This window comes from Pundamilia nyererei, unplaced genomic scaffold, assembly GCF_000239375.1.
Source record: "Pundamilia nyererei isolate P.nyererei 1_Seehausen unplaced genomic scaffold, PunNye1.0 scaffold00012, whole genome shotgun sequence".
Lineage (NCBI taxonomy): Eukaryota > Metazoa > Chordata > Actinopteri > Cichliformes > Cichlidae > Pundamilia > Pundamilia nyererei.
In genome coordinates, this window is record NW_005187413.1 from 6,789,781 (window position 1) to 6,805,713 (window position 15,933).

Sequence of the window (15,933 nt, forward strand, 5' to 3'; positions counted from 1 at the left end):
ATAGATAGATAGATAGATAGATAGATAGATAGATAGATAGATAGATAGATAGATAGATAGATTTAAACCATAACAATTTTGGGAAAATCAGATGTGGTTGAGCAGAAGAAAAAAAAATCTGATAATGTAAGATGGAATGAGTCTAAAAAATTAACATGCATTTATATAGAACTTGCTGACAACATTAGTACAGCACTCTATATTAGTCATGTTTTCTCACAGTATCTAGTTTATTAGTTAGCATGCATTTATATATTGTGTATTTATAATGAATAAGTCAGTACAAACTTTAGTAGTAATTATGTCTTAATAGAGCACCTGCATTATGTGCCACAACATACCTCAATGTTGCAAATCATGAATGCTAATGACTCATAAAACAACAAAATAATGAACAAATTGATTAATTAAAATTAAGAAACATATTTATTTATATTTATATATAAATAAACCCAAAGCAATCGTGACTAAAATAAAGTTAAAAAAGAGGACAAAAAACCATCTTGAATCTACAAGAAAAAGTATTGTAGATTCAAGATGGTTTCTTGTAAAAACACAATAAAGATAGAATATTGTATGAATTGATATGTTTTTTTTAATGTAAAATGTTTCTCATTAAGTGTCTGTTTCTGTGTTAGGCCTTTTTGTGTTCCCATTTTATTTTTGTAGTCTTTTGTCTATTATGCTTTGTATTCAGCTTTACTTCCCTTGTCTTATCCCTGATTAAGTTTAGCTGTGCTAGCCTTGTGTTTCCATTTTACAATGATTGCTCTCAGTGTCTGGGATAATGTTTGTTCATTGTTGTGCTGCACTGCTGTCTTTAGTGTTTATTCTGCCGATTTGTTCCCAGATCCTTCCTTGTGTTTTCCCCATTATTTCTAGTGCTCTATACTGGACTGCCATTTATATAGAGCTTACTGACAACAGCCTATGTTACTCATGTTTTCTGCCTGTAACTAGTTTAATAGTTAGTACAAGTTTAATTATATTGTATTTTTTTGTATTTACATAGTTAAGATAGTTAATTTATTTAGTACAAACTTAAGCAGGAGTTACATCATAATAGAAAAGCTGCAATATTTGTCACATCATACCTTGACGGCCAATATTCTTTCCTTTTAAGATTCCTGAAATAACAAAAACAAATTGATAACATGAAATTAAGAAACATGTTCATTTATTACTTGCCAAAATAAAGTAATAAACAAGGTCCCTTTTTCTTGTCAATTCATACACGTTTTTCATTCAATTCAGTGCAATTCAGATTTATGTATTGATGTTGAATACATTTAAACAACATGAATTACATACAGCAATATTTAAAATCCTTATGTTGCATATTGATTTAATAAACACACCCTGAAACTAACCCATGCTTTAAATAAATAAAAACACGTATTATATTGAATCTCAAAACTCAGTGTAAGGTTTGTAGTGATGGGAAGTTCAGCTTTTCAGAGAGCTGGCTCTTGTGACACGGCTCCCAAACGGGTCTTAATTTATTATTATCTATAGCCTCATATTTTAGCCCTACTTGGCAAAGATGGATGCTTTGTGTGTTTATAAACCCTTTTGCATTCATTGTTTTTATGAGAAGCCTTATAATTGCCTAATTTTGTTGTTCTGTTGCAAAAGCAGGTATTCTTACTTTTGTTTAATATTTTCATGAAAATTTTCATTTTAATTTAACACAAAAACAAAACACTGCAAAAAGATTTTTTCACATAACAGAAACAGAACCAAACTCAGTAGCCGAACAGTATTTCATCAGTGTAGGTTGACATTGCAGTGTCTCCTCTTAGTTAGTTAGTCATCTGCTTCTTCTTTAAAGTGCAGCCAGTCGCTGCTTTATTTATGTGTGTCAATCATATTTATGTGTTTTCACACTCTTCTCCTCGACGCTGTCTACCATCTCACTCACTGACTGAGGGGTAGGGACGTGCGGAACGATCCAGAAAATTCGATACTTTTACGTTTGAATTTTTACGATTTACACTCTGTAATATAATATCTTAAAAATGAAAGTTTAAGCAAAAAAGTCAGTAATTTCCAGTTAAAATGTTAATGAAAACCTCTACGGCTGTGAATCCTTCATCAGAAGAATAGACGTTAGGAAACCCAGTAAACTACGCATTAACAACCTTAAGCAGCAATTACATAATATTAAAGCAGCTGCAGTATGTGTCACATCATACCTTGTACGGCACGAGTACGTGTGTTTGAGATTCCTGAAACAACAAAAACACAAATTGATAACATGAAATTAAGAAACATGTTTATTTCGATTTATATATAATACTTAACTAGCCGAATGGCCCAAAATAATACACAAGGTCCCTTTTTCTTGTTCCCACACAGCAAGGAGGTCTGGCCCGGATCTGGTATCAAGCCGGCACTGCTGACCGACCTCTGGCATGATAGGACGTATGTCATCCAGACATGGGCCAGGCCTGGCAGAGATGGCACTGTCTATGTGATGGCATGGCATCGATTGTGGTTTGGGTTCTGTGGCCCAGGCTCATAGAAAACAGGTCTTCCCTGGATCCAGCATCAAGCTGGCACTTCTGACTGACCAGTGTCATGGTAGGGTGTTTGTCAACCAATGTGGGCGACCTCTGGCAATGATGGCACTATTTATGTTCCTATTTTCCTATTTTAGTTAGAAGACCCAAATGCCATGTTGCAGCCAAATGCCATGTTGTAGCCAATGTTTCAAGTGCAGGTTTGACAGGTTTGTGAGGAAGCACTCAGTTTAGAGAAAGTGTGTGATTGGCTGAATGTGGCCTGTTGTATGGAGCATTTTGAGTAATCTGGGAAACTAGAAAAGTGCTATATAAGAGTCAGTCCATTCACTTTCTGAACAGAGTTTTGTCATGTTACTTTTGCACTGTTTTGCATGTTCCAGGACATTATTACATGGCTTGATTAAGGTACACATTAGGCCGACATCTGGGGCCAGACCTGAAACTGTTCTGTGCAGTGTGTCTACAACTGGCCCATGGCTGCACACAACTTACACATGGCCCACATACCGCAAAGAATGACGGCCCTTTGGTGGCCCAGACCAGGTTTGCCAGAGGTTGTCCACACATGGGCCAGCACAGGACCACCAGTGTGTCTGCAACTGGCCTTGTGCTGGCCTATGTCTGGGCCACATCTGGCAAACCAGATCTGGGCCACCAAAGGGCCGTCATCCTTTGCGGTATGTGGGCCATGTGTAAGCACATTTTGTGGGCCAGATCCGGGCTATACCAATTTTGCTATGTGGGTTGATTCAAACATGTTTTTTTTTTAGTAAAAATGTGTTAATTCAATTCATTGCAATGCAATTTAATGTATATATTGTTAAATTTCAACAACAGTTGCTTCACAGCACTGTATATTGTTAGATTATTCACACAGGTTTTGTCTTACTTTTATTATTCTTTTTTTTTAATCATTAGAACAACTGAATTAGAAGGTAGTTCAGTTTCTTGAACATTGAACTTATAGAGACTAGAGTTTGAGATATCTGTTAAAAGCTAGTTTAAAAAATGACTGAATTAACTGAACTTCTCAGAGAAGTCATAATTTTCAAGAACTAAACTTATTTTTCTGTTCAGGAATGTGAGTTAATTATGTTACCTTGGCATTAAAAAAATGTTTTGGTAGTTACAATTCTGTTAATTTAGAGCAGCCGTTACATAAACCTTGCATTGGGTGATGGTCTAATAAATTTGTTTAGCACTGTACCTGATAAACTGTATCCTCCATAGCGTCCAATGGATTGTTTGCCCATCACATCTGTGATTAGAAACAAACAGTAACATTTAGGAATCTGTTATTTTCTTTAAAAAATGTTTTAGGGTACGGTACAGTTGCCAATCTATGTCTGTGTAGGTTCGCAGTCATCCAGATCATGATAATCTAAGGAGACTGGAAGGAAAAGTTACTGGACTTCTTTAAGTTTCTTGAAGACATTTCATCTGAGTAACGTCTTCAGTTCTAAAATCAAATGGTGGATAGTCCCAGATAGTTAAACCCTATCGAGGTCGCTTAAGAGGACTATGTATCATGTGACTCATCACACAAGTGTGAAAAAGGCATGGGTCATTATCACTAGAGTGTGGGGTGAAACCATTGTGGCATCTAACCTCACCTGACGCAAGATGTGAGTGATGGTTGAGTTGCCTGGAAAGGGGTCTCCATACTGGATTGTCGTGAATAACCCCTCCTGTTCAAAGATAGTTGTTGACAGTGAACATAAATGGCTGCTTTCATTCCTCTTTCAGATTATCTATTGTCTTCTCCTTCCAAAATGTGAACATTGGTATCCTCGACAGAGTGACCTTTGACCTATAGATCCAGATGTACAGCCAAGTCTTTTCCTGTCAAGGTGGTTCTTCTGTGTTGTGCATTTTTTAGAGTGGGTGTTGAGATTCTCCAATGTTGAGGTCAGTGTTTGTGTTCTACCCATTATTCCTAGTGCTCTAGACTGGATAACCATTTATATAGAGCTTACTTACAGCAATCTATAGCTGTGTCCCAAAACATCGGCTGCATCCTTCGGAGGCCGCATTTGAAGGCCGATTACGTCACAGCCAGGCAACGAAGGCTGTCCCAATTCGTCGACGCCTTCAAATGCGGCTGACAAATGCATCCTTCATTTCCCCGAATTTGAAGGATGGGTCGGGTGTGTCCTTCGTGGCCCACCATATCCCAGAATTCATAGCACGGCCCAGCCAAATTTCAGCTGCCAACAATGGCGGCCGCTACTGAGTTTTAAAATTAGTCTTATTAATCTTTCTGGGTCACAAAATAAACTTTTAACATATTTTCAGGCGAGAAAGTAGCTGTGTAAACATCAAATATCTGCTCGGTTTATCAAGACATCACATATTTGCAAAAGTGTGCCGACGTTTTCAGAGACATCTGTTACCCACCCGCTCGATAGCAAGCCGGGGGGGTTCAATGGTCACTCCAGCCGGCGAGAGCAGCGGACTCCCGACTTCATCGTTTTCAGACCCCCGCTCTTTTGCTACTCAGGTTAAACATGATATATAAGTCACTCTGATAACTTAAAAATGTAATTTTTTACCCTTTTTCTGTGTTTTATTTGTTCCGGAGTAAATCCGTTTGGCTGAGATCAAAGTTATTAGATTAAATAAAACTTTCTTAATAATTAACTTTATTAATTCCTCCGGAATTTTCACAGAGCTGAATAAACGTCAAACAGAAAACTCATTAAACAGAAGTGTGAGACAGTCGAGAATTTACGCCAGTGTCCTGTTATATTTTAGATAGCAAGGAGCAGACGGACGAGTTTATTAATCTCCACCGAAACAGCGGCAATGCAAATCTGAAGGCTAGACCGTCCCATTTCACAGCCTCGCACTTCCGGCCTTCTCGGTCTTCGAAGGACCCGGCCCATGTAGACCGCGAAGGCCGGGTCCCCCGAAGGATGCAGCTGACATTTTGGGACACAGCTTGTAAGTGTCACAGAAATGGCTTATGTATAAAGAAGTTTAATAGATGGTTCCAGCAGTTAAAATATTCTTGCTTGTACGTTTCTGTGGTCAATATTGTAGTTTTGTTACACCGCTATTATCGCGAGGTTTGGGCGTGATAGTATAGGCTGTGAGCCCACGTTTAATAATCACGCTAAGGAGTCCAGCGAGCTATCTGCAAAGGCCGGGTTAGTCTACCAGCTGTACAAGGTATTTGTCATTTGCCATAACTGTATTGTAATATTGTGAAAATTTGTAATGTATGGTGTTCTAATTATTTTATGTTTTAATTTAGAATGCACAAGACTGTAAAGCTATTCTTTTAGGACCTCCAAAGTGGCAGGTGGCCACGGGGTAATTTTTGTTGTTAAAGCACAAGTGTTACTTTTGATAGACTGAAGCGCTTAAAGCCTTTGTGTTTTATGTTTGTAGTTTTCACGGCGTTCAATAAATGCAGCGAAGCGCCCGTCTTGAAGAAGCCGTGCCTGTGTTGTCATTTCGGAGTTACGCAGCTTATGTTAGTCATGTGTTGTGGGGCGTGGTCTGCGGTGCTGGACGCACCTGCACAGCATCCATAATCACACCTGCTGTGTTAAAACACAGTGAATTGGGGTTTGGGGCTGAGTTGTAATCTGCGTTGAATGTGGTGTGATGTGCAATATAGATGGCTCTGAACGACAATCTCTGGACCCGCTGTATCACACTGTTAGGGTGCCTGGGTCGTCGACCCAGTGTTTTGTGTTTTTGGTTCTTTGATTTTGTTTATTTCATTATATTATGGGTTATAGGTTTATTCTTAGTTCAGGTTTTCTGTGTGGGTTTTGTTAGAGTTTTAGTGTTCTGGTTTTCTGTCTGTTATCCATAGTTGCTGTCTCCCCGGGTCAAGTCTGCATCTCTGTGTTATGTTTCCTGTTTTACTTTGAAAGTCCTTGTCTCATATTAATGTCTCTGGTTTTGCTGCCTTTGTCTCGTTAGGCCTGATTTGCCCCAGCTGTGTTTCCCTCCTGTTTCCCATTCCCTGATTGCTACCTCTGTGTATTTAAGCCCTGTGTTTCTCTTTGTCTGTGTCGTGACCTACCCTCATCTTGCTGTGTGTTCTGTTTGCGTAAACCTATTTTGTATTCTCAGTTTTGTTATCCTTTTAAGTTCAGCATTAAAGCTGTGTTTTGTAGTTTACGTTTGTCTCCGGAGTCTGCACTTTGGGTCCTTTCCTGCCTGCACACAGCCATTTCATAACACACACCATATCATGTTTTCTAACAGTACCTAGTTTATTAGTTAGTATAGGTTTACTTATATAGTGTATTTATAGTTATTAAGTTAGTACAACCTCAAGCAGTAATTACATCATATTAAAGCAGCTGCAGTATGTGTGGCCCGGATGCACTGTCTACATTGGCTGTCTCTCACCCTTTTTCAACCCTCTTTCAGTAAATATTCTCAGTTGTGGTTATTATGTGTGAGTTTTGATGTTTGAAGTTTAGAACTTTTAGTTTCTTTTCTTAATTTTTGTAATCATAGTGATGCCTCTGTTCCCGGTCTGCACTGGTTAGTATCTATCAATAGTGGTCCAAGGAAGGAACAGTGGTGAACCAGCGATGGGGCCATGGGCGGCCTAGGATCACTGAGAAATGTGGGGAACAAAGACTGCCATGTGTGGTTCGATTTAACAGATGAGCTACTGTGGCTCAAAGTTCATCCTAGCTCTGATAGAAAGGTATTACAATACTCAGTGGATGGCAGTTTGATGCGCATTGGGTTTTTCCTTAACTTGACAATGACGTTAGTCTACTCACCCAGGCGACTACTAGTTAATCAGTTAATCCAACCCTGCCAACTGCATGTCCTTGGACTGTGGGAGGAACCTGGAGAGGACTAGGGCTGCCACAAACGATTATTTTGATAATCGACTAGTCACCAATTATTTTTTTGATTAGTCGACTAATCAGATCATACATCCATTGGACATAAAACGTACAGCTTATTGCACCAGCATGCATCTGCTCTTATATAACTATCATTAGCTTACAGCTTTAAGCGTTTAAGGTATGTGCTAAATAAAAATAAAGACAAGATGATAGTCAGGGCATGGCAGTTTGATGCATATGTTTTTTTTCCCCTTAACTTGACAATGACATTAGTCTGAGGGCTAAAAGTAGAGATTATGAGGCATTTCATTTATTTCAGTCTTTTTGTGTTTGTGATACTCACCAGATGAACGGCGACTACTAGGAGCCAAATATTGTCTTGAAAAGGAGTGATCTACACGGGGCTGCCATCTCTGTGGTGTTTCACCTTCCTTTGGTTTATGAAGCACATCTGTGTTCTCTCCTGGAGGCTTTGTGACCACCATAGATGTGAGAGGAGTCACAAAACTGTACTTCAGTGACAGCTCCAAAGCCTCCTTCTTTACTTTCTCTTTCTCCGGTCCCGATAACTGAAGCCTGTGCCACAAAATATTAAATAAATATGAACATTAAGAAAGAATTAAATGTGCACTTGATAACTTCTGCATGTCCTTGGCCCATCTTGAGTGTTTTTAAAGTACTGCTGTATAGGTGGAATTTTTAGAAAATGGAAAGATTAGATTAGATTTTGTGATTCTAATCATAAAAATTGATAAAACAATAATTTGTGTGTAATATTATCACACAAATGGTGACAACAGTGAGTTCATGTGCCACACTTCTTTTTAAAGCTGGTCCTCATTTCCAGATCAACGGAAAAATTTACTGATACATTCAATAGAATGTAAAATATAGGTTTTTAGGTCATCGGCTGCCTGCTAATATGAAACAAATTTTCAAGACAGGTTAGCCTCAAACAGAGCTATGCAATTTGAAATATGTTTTGTTTCTGTAATGAATCATTTCAGTCATGACTTGTTTACTGAACTGTGTTTATGGTAGTTTTCATGATAGAATCTTTTACCATTAGCTACTTTCAGCCACTCCCTTATTCACAAGCTGGTCCACATTTTATGATCGGGCAGCTTTTTATCATCATCATCACCATCATCTTTATTTATAAAGTACTTTAAAAACAACCACAGGTGACAAAAAGTGCTGACATTAGAACTAAATAATACAATTAGATGAGGTATAAATAAAACCCAAATAAAAGAAGGAAAAAAGTAAAATAATTAATTAGTTAGTTAATAAATGGTTTAATTCAAAGAGAAACTAAGTCTCACTACAGTCAAAAGCCAGCTTTTTATGCAGCTTTTTATGCCAAATACCCCAAGGGATTTGTGACTCCTCTCAGAATCAAACCTGGGGTCTTTGCTCCTTAGAAACGTGTATAAAGCTGGTCAAAATAAGGAAATTACTGTAAATATGTTACCTCAGGGAAATTATTAAATAACTTTGGCCTTTTCTAAAAGCCCAACTTTATTGTACATTTGACCATTAAATAAACTGTTAGGAACAGTCAAATGAGGAAAGATGGCATATATCATACTCACTCTTTGTCTAGTAGCTGCTTAACTGTGAGGTACGCCCAAACCCTCTGGATACGGTCATCAGACACTGTTCCAGTGGATTCCACGGTTTTATTTGATTTAGAGAATATTATTCTTCTATTACTCTGTAACAATTCAAATGCAATGTAATGTCAGTATAGATACAGGGAAAACAGTTTAAGAAAATGACAACTGATGAGTCCTGCAAATCTATTTTTACCGAAATGGCCACAACTTGAGGAGTGAAGGTTTCAATATTGTTATCTGTGATCTCACCGGCCACCACAATCTCAGAACCATTATAATACTGGCTGAAGTTAGTCTGGGTTAGATTGGTCCCACCAACATAGATCATTGTCACGTCTGTTAATAGAGGTGTGGCCACCTCTTCATAGAAACCCTGTTGATATACAATGTGGACATTATACAAACTATTCTTGTTTTTTCTTTCAATCCTCTGCGATTTTTAAATCACATCATAAGAGTATTTACTGTATAAGGAAAATTACCTTCAGCTGTAAATCAGCATCAGAGTCTTCATATATCCGCCGTGCCACACCATTATTTTGCAGCGACATTTTCTCAAGGAACTTAAAATCAACATCAAAACCAAAACCAAGACAGTACAGTGGGAATTTGCCTGCAATAGCTTGTCTTACATTTGACTGAATATTCTCCAGGTTTGTCACCCCTGAAAAGATGCAAGATATACCCAGATAGAGTCAGAAATAACAGTCTCAATAATGCTAAAAAAAAACTTGATAAAAAAGCTTAAAACATATAACTAAATTAAATACAGTGTTTAATCTAATCCCCTATTTCTTGAAGTATTCTTGCACATTTATGTAAATGTGTGCTTTATTATAACCTGAGGTTGGGTCTCCATCTGTAAGAAGTATCAGAATAGATGCTGAACCTTCTCTGCTATGATCATTCAGCATACGTGCTCCTTGCAACACTGCTTCATTTATATCTGTGGCTGAAATTCAACAACAAACAAACAAAGTTTCAGGCCAGACATTTTTCTGTCAAGTGTTCATATTCCATAATATATATGTTTACTGCAACTCCTCACATCCTCTAGCTTGTATATTGCTTGCAAAGTTTTTGGCGCTTTCCAGGTTTTTGCTGTTGGCCTGAACGAGTTCTCGCTTCCAGTGCAAAATGTTGCCATCAAAAGTGATCAGACCAAAGTGATCATCTTCTGCCAGATCATTCAAAATGTGGATTAATGCAGTCCTAGTCTGGGCAAAAACATGTTACATTTTTAAAGTGATTTAAACATATTGCATGTTTTAGAATTATAGAGTGAAAAACCACCACAAAAGTGTTGATAAAAAGTTCTTTCCCTTTTCCTGATTTCATATTTTTTCCATATTTGTCACAGTTGCATGTTAAAGATCATTAATTTAATTTTAACATTAGACATAGATGACCCAAGTAAATGCAAAATGTAGTTTTTAAATGATCATGATTTAAATTTTAAAAAATTACCTGTACCTGTTTCCATGTGTAAAAGTAATTGCTAACAAATATCAACAAACAACACATCAAGCCCTAAACTAATGAATCTTGAGAACACCTGAGAAACAAAGTTACTGAGATATATCAGTCTGTAAAAGATTATCTGTTTGTGCGTTGAAGCTCAAGCATACTAAAATTATGCCGCACGACAGTGGTCCAAAACACACAAGGAAGTCCACCTCTGAATTACTGAAAACAGAAATATATGAGTAAAACAAATAAACAATTCATGTCAGGACTTAAATCCCTTTAGATGCTTTGGCATGGCCTTAAACTGACCGTTGTAAACCCTCAAGTGTGGCTGAAAGAATTCTGCAAAGAAGAATGGTCCACAGCAATGTTAAAGACTCAGTGCAAGTTATCTCAAAGACTTGATCGTCTTTATCAAATCGAATTTAATTACTGGAATCCAAGATAACAAAACAAACTGGAAAAACGTGAACTAAGCAGGCAGGCCGAACACATGGCAAGAAAGGAGGGAGAATGTGACGCTGAACAGAGGGAAACACAGACACTAAATACAAGAGAGAAAAAGGACAAAGAGGAAACACCTGAGAAACACAGCTGGCAACTAATGAAGCAGACAAGACGGGAGAGAAGCAAAACAGAACATGACACACAACAACAGGAGACTATCAAAGTAAAACAGGAAGTACAGGGAAAACAACACACACAGGCAGATATCCAAAACCAGAAACACTAAGTAAACTCAGGAGCATAAGCATACTAAACTAAACTAAGAAATAAACGATTCAGAGAAGATTGAAAAACCTCAACCTCAAAACAGTAAAAACAAACCACTGGGTCAACGACACAGGTAACCTAACAGGCGATACTTTTGGAAAAGGTTTTTTCCAAAATAAATAAATTCATCATCATTTAAAAACAGCATTTTGTATTTACTTGGGTTGTCAGTATCTAATACTAAAATCATATAAATCTAAAGCACGTTGGTGTGATAAAGACGCAAAAATCAGGGAGGAGGGCAAATATAGGCCCTTCAAAGAATTTACCTGGAGTATTTTTCTGCCACTCATTGAGCCACTCTGATCAATAACAAAGACGACATTTTTTGGCACTCGAGGAAGATCAGATGGAGCAAAGTGATGAACAAAGTATCTGTCAGATTTCTAAGGAGCAGTGAGAAGAAGGTTCGTTGGTCAAAAGATAATTTAAGGAGCAGAAAAATATAATATTAATTCAGCATTTCTTTTTCTCTTTGTGTGTACATTGATAATTGACCAGGTTTTACCTTGATGTGTCCTAGTCCATTGTCCCTGTTGACATCATAAATAATAACTAGATCTCCATTCATACCCTGATCACTACAGCTGTCACACATCTTCTGTTGGTCAACTGTTGGATAGAAATACACCCACGCCTGGAAACAGAATGAATTTAATTCTTTAGACTCATGAGAGACAGAGAGGTCAGTGATTTAAATTTCTGTTTACTTGATAAAAAAAAAAAAACTGTGTCCTTTCCTTCCAAACCTTTGATTGCATTCATCTGAAAGGTGAGAATGTACAAGCTCAATTTCAAAATATTCTGCACAATGTGTAAGATCTTAATATAAACAAAACTTTCAGACAACTTACACTCCATATTAAAGAATAAAGGTCAGCAGCTTAAAATTCAGTTTTCTAACAAGTCTAATTATACTAAAAAATATTTAGGTCTGACTGGGCATAAAAAGAGAAGCGGGGAATTTCAGCAGTAAAGATGGTCTCACCACTTTCTCAAAGACTGTCTAGGAAACTAGACAGTTATAATATGATATATTAAAAGATTCAGAATATAGAGACATATGTTTTTACTCAAGGACCAAATGTTTGAATCAATATTTTATCATTGTCCATTCAGTTGGCACCACATCTAAAATAGACGAGACTTTGTAGTAGCAATCCCTGCATGAGCTCAGGAACACTTGAGAAAACCATTGTCAGCTAATATGGTTTGTTGTTGTATACACAAATAAAAAAAAAATCAACAAGATTGTGAAACACTTATTTCTTATTTAATTTCTTATTTGAATTTCTTATTTCGTATTGAATGTGGACTGACGTGATAAGAAATGCAACTGCCATGTACACATGACATGGTTAACTTGTGTATTTGTACATTTCTGTGTAGCTTCCACCATTTAATCCTTGCCTCTTCCTTCCCTCGCTTCCTCTTCCTGATTTTCAAAGGCATCCTACAACCTATCATCCTATCCTGATAGTATCTATTTTATTGTCTGTTGTGACAGGACTTAGGTTCACTTAATGCTTTACAAAACTGAGATTTCCAATATACGGTACCTCTTTATCTGTGTGTGTTTTAGTGATGGCATTAGCGAGGGCTTTCGTGCTCAGGCCTCCTTTCACATCGATGAAACTGAAGCCAGCTTCCTCTTGAATGTGCACATCCACCTGGTATTAAGTACAGTAAATATAAGATCTAGTCATGGCTTACCTCAGCATTGTTCTCCTAAACAATCACCGAACAGATAGCAATAAGACAGTCACCTTGAAGTCACTGACAGGCTGCATGGGTCGAGCATGAATTTGCAGCTCGTACTTGCCACGTGTTCGTTTCATTAATTCCTCATATGTGAGTTCAAAAGTGACCTTTTTGTGAGCAGCCACAGTTACAGAGGTCTTAAATTCCTCCAGAGTCCTTCCTACAGAACTATACAGAAACAATAATCATTTCCTTAAATAGAATGTCACAGCAGGTTATTGCTAAAATGAGAACATTAAAAAAACAGAACAAAAAACCCCCAAAGTAAATGGCCTGCATTTGTATAGCGCTTTTCTAGTCCCTAAGGACCCCAAAGCGCTTTACACTACATTCAGTCATTCACCCATTCACACACACATTCACACACTGGCGATGGCAAGCTACATTGTAGCCACAGCTGCCCTGGGGCACACTGACAGAGGCGAGGCTGCTAGACACTGGCGCCACCGGGCCCTCTGACCACCACCAGTAGGCAAACATGGGGTTAGTATCTTGCCCAAGGATGTGGCATGCAGCCAGGAGGCAGCCTGGGATCGAACCACCGACCTTCTGATTAGTGGCTGACCTGCTCTGCCACCTGAGCTACAGCCACCCCAAAGTGGGAAGAGGGGACATCTTCCCACACCCTTGTTTCAAACACCCTGCCTGTGATGGGGGTATCCAGGAGATTTGTGGTGTGCTTTGGCTTTGTCCCAGTTGGTCCTGTTGGACTTTCACCCTTTGGCCCATGGATCCCCCCCAAAAAACTTGTTTTGCGTGACTGAGAATTGTTTTTTTTATGTCAAGTTATGACTGAACTCAAATACCTGACAAGTCCAGCACTTTCACCACGGGACACAGCTTCAGAGTACTGTTGCTGAGCTTGCTCCTTAGCTTTCACAACACCATCATAAACCTGGCCATCGATAAACCTGGAGGACCAAGAGAAGCCCTGGTGTAAATACACACTATTGAGTATCCTGTAATATGTTTTTCAGTATAGAATTCTTTATTTGCAAATGTCTCTGGATGGTTACACATTATTTTAACTTCACACACATTCGAAATTTACTGATGAAGGCATTCTTGGGAATCCGAACATGGAATTCAATTTCCTTTGACTCGTTCATACGATTGGCCACACGGCTTGTGATGACAGTGGTGGCATAACGACTGGTCACTGTGGAGTTTATGTGAAAGCTGTAGATGTCCCAGTCATCCTGAGCAAACACAGGAGGCACATTTTTAAAAAAGTGGCTTAGGTGATCTTATTGGTTGACCAAAGGTCAGATGTAAAAACAGATGAAAAACAATGTGTTGGTGGATGACATCAGTGAAATCTAATTGGTTTAACTGCAGTAACACCCCATTCTTTTTATTTTTCCTCTAGTTTTAACTATCACATTCTTAATATTACATTCCCTAAAGAGTTGATTTCCCAGACCGACTGGGAAACAGAAGTTTCCAAAGTCAGAATAATATTACAATATTTAAGTTAAAAAAAGAATAGACAATAAATATTTACTTAATGGGACTTGGCATTTTTAACCTTAATTTAGAACTTACCAGTACCGTTATCAATAGCAAGCTTTAACTATTAAAGTTTGCTCAAATTTCCTTTTGACTTCGACCCAGAGCAAGAATAAAGTAAATATGCAAACAGAGATTGATCAAAATTCCTTCAATTCACAAGACATTATGCGATCTTACTGTATATTAGTTAGCTAAAGACTTTAACCTTTTATTTTTGCCTCTTCAACATCCGTAATGCAAACACGCACACACACACATTTTTTTAGATTTTGGATTCTTGAAGTGGTTCTGTGGCCCTTTTTAAGTATTATTATCTTACCTTGTTTGGCAGTGTGGAGGCCAAAGACAGCAGCAGTCCAAAGAGAGTGATTTGCACCACACTTCTCTCCATTATGCCTCCTACCAGAGTGCAATCAAGGCAGCTGAAACTGCCTTTTAAACTCAAACAAGGACAGCACTGCTGTGTAAATATTTTTAATATTTAAAGAGCAAACTCTACTTTCTGTCCTCTTCTGCCAGCAATAACAAACACCCCCACACACAAACCACTCCTCCAACAAAGTGATTTTCCTGCAGTTTTGTGAGCTTTAATGTTGACAGATCGGTGCACTTTACCAGGACTTTGTTACCACAACAATCTTTTCATTTGTGGTAAGCCACAGTGTTCTGATAAAGATACATGAAGACAATTTGACTTTGTAATTATTGGTGAAACTGAAAGAATGCATTAAATTACATTTTCGATAAGACAAATCAGTGTTGTGCAACATAAAAATCAGTCAGTGGTCTCTGAAGGGCAGATTCAGCAGACATAAGCAAGCAGGTCATTGTGAGAGGAGAGACAAGGGTATAGTCAACAGTGCTGTCACTCCAAAAGAGACACCAAAATAGTTAATATATCTTTGTGTTTAGGAGTAATAATAGAAATCGACGATTTTTCATGTAAAACAAAGGGGGGACTAGGAAAAAAAAGTTTGGGAACCACTGCGTTAGATTACTAATTACTGAAAAAAGTAATGGCTTTCCCATCACTGGATATGGGGTTGTGACGTTCGGTGAGCCCCTGCCATTTTCATTCCTAAATAAATAGATTATTTTAACTCCTTACAAATAATCACAGTGCACCTCATCTGAACCTTTTCCTAGGTTCATACCTAGTTGAGGATTGATACTTAGTAACATCTCAATAACATCTCATTTACATTAAATTGTAAAGATGAAACCCCAGATAAGGTAGATCAAATTAGTGCTCTGCGGATTGATGTTCCAGAATACTTTTTTGTCTAGTTTCAGACATGTCAGCTAAGTTGGACAGGTGCTGACAGTAGACTATTGATCTTGGCATGTAACTCTTAGTGACAGAACTTTATAACAGCGGTCCCCAACCTTTTTTGCGCCACGGACCGGTTTATGCCCGACAACATTTTCACGGACGGGCCTTTAAGG

At 38.0% G+C, this 15,933-nt stretch overlaps 1 protein-coding gene across 1 annotated transcript; it reads right to left on the reverse strand.

The window, feature by feature from the left end:
* Positions 1-2,184: 2,184 nt before the first annotated feature.
* On the reverse strand, positions 2,185-14,878 carry LOC102203785 (inter-alpha-trypsin inhibitor heavy chain H3-like). Its single transcript, XM_013908572.1, has 16 exons — positions 14,807-14,878; positions 14,014-14,174; positions 13,782-13,886; positions 12,981-13,143; positions 12,774-12,884; positions 11,723-11,851; positions 11,484-11,600; positions 10,022-10,190; positions 9,815-9,925; positions 9,456-9,637; positions 9,167-9,346; positions 8,950-9,071; positions 7,698-7,930; positions 4,139-4,213; positions 3,733-3,783; positions 2,185-2,228 (listed from the first exon to the last, which is right to left on the reverse strand). The coding sequence occupies exons 1-16, from the start codon at positions 14,876-14,878 to the stop codon at positions 2,185-2,187; spliced, it is 2,025 nt and encodes a 674-aa protein (XP_013764026.1).
* Between the last annotated feature and the right edge of the window lie 1,055 nt (positions 14,879-15,933).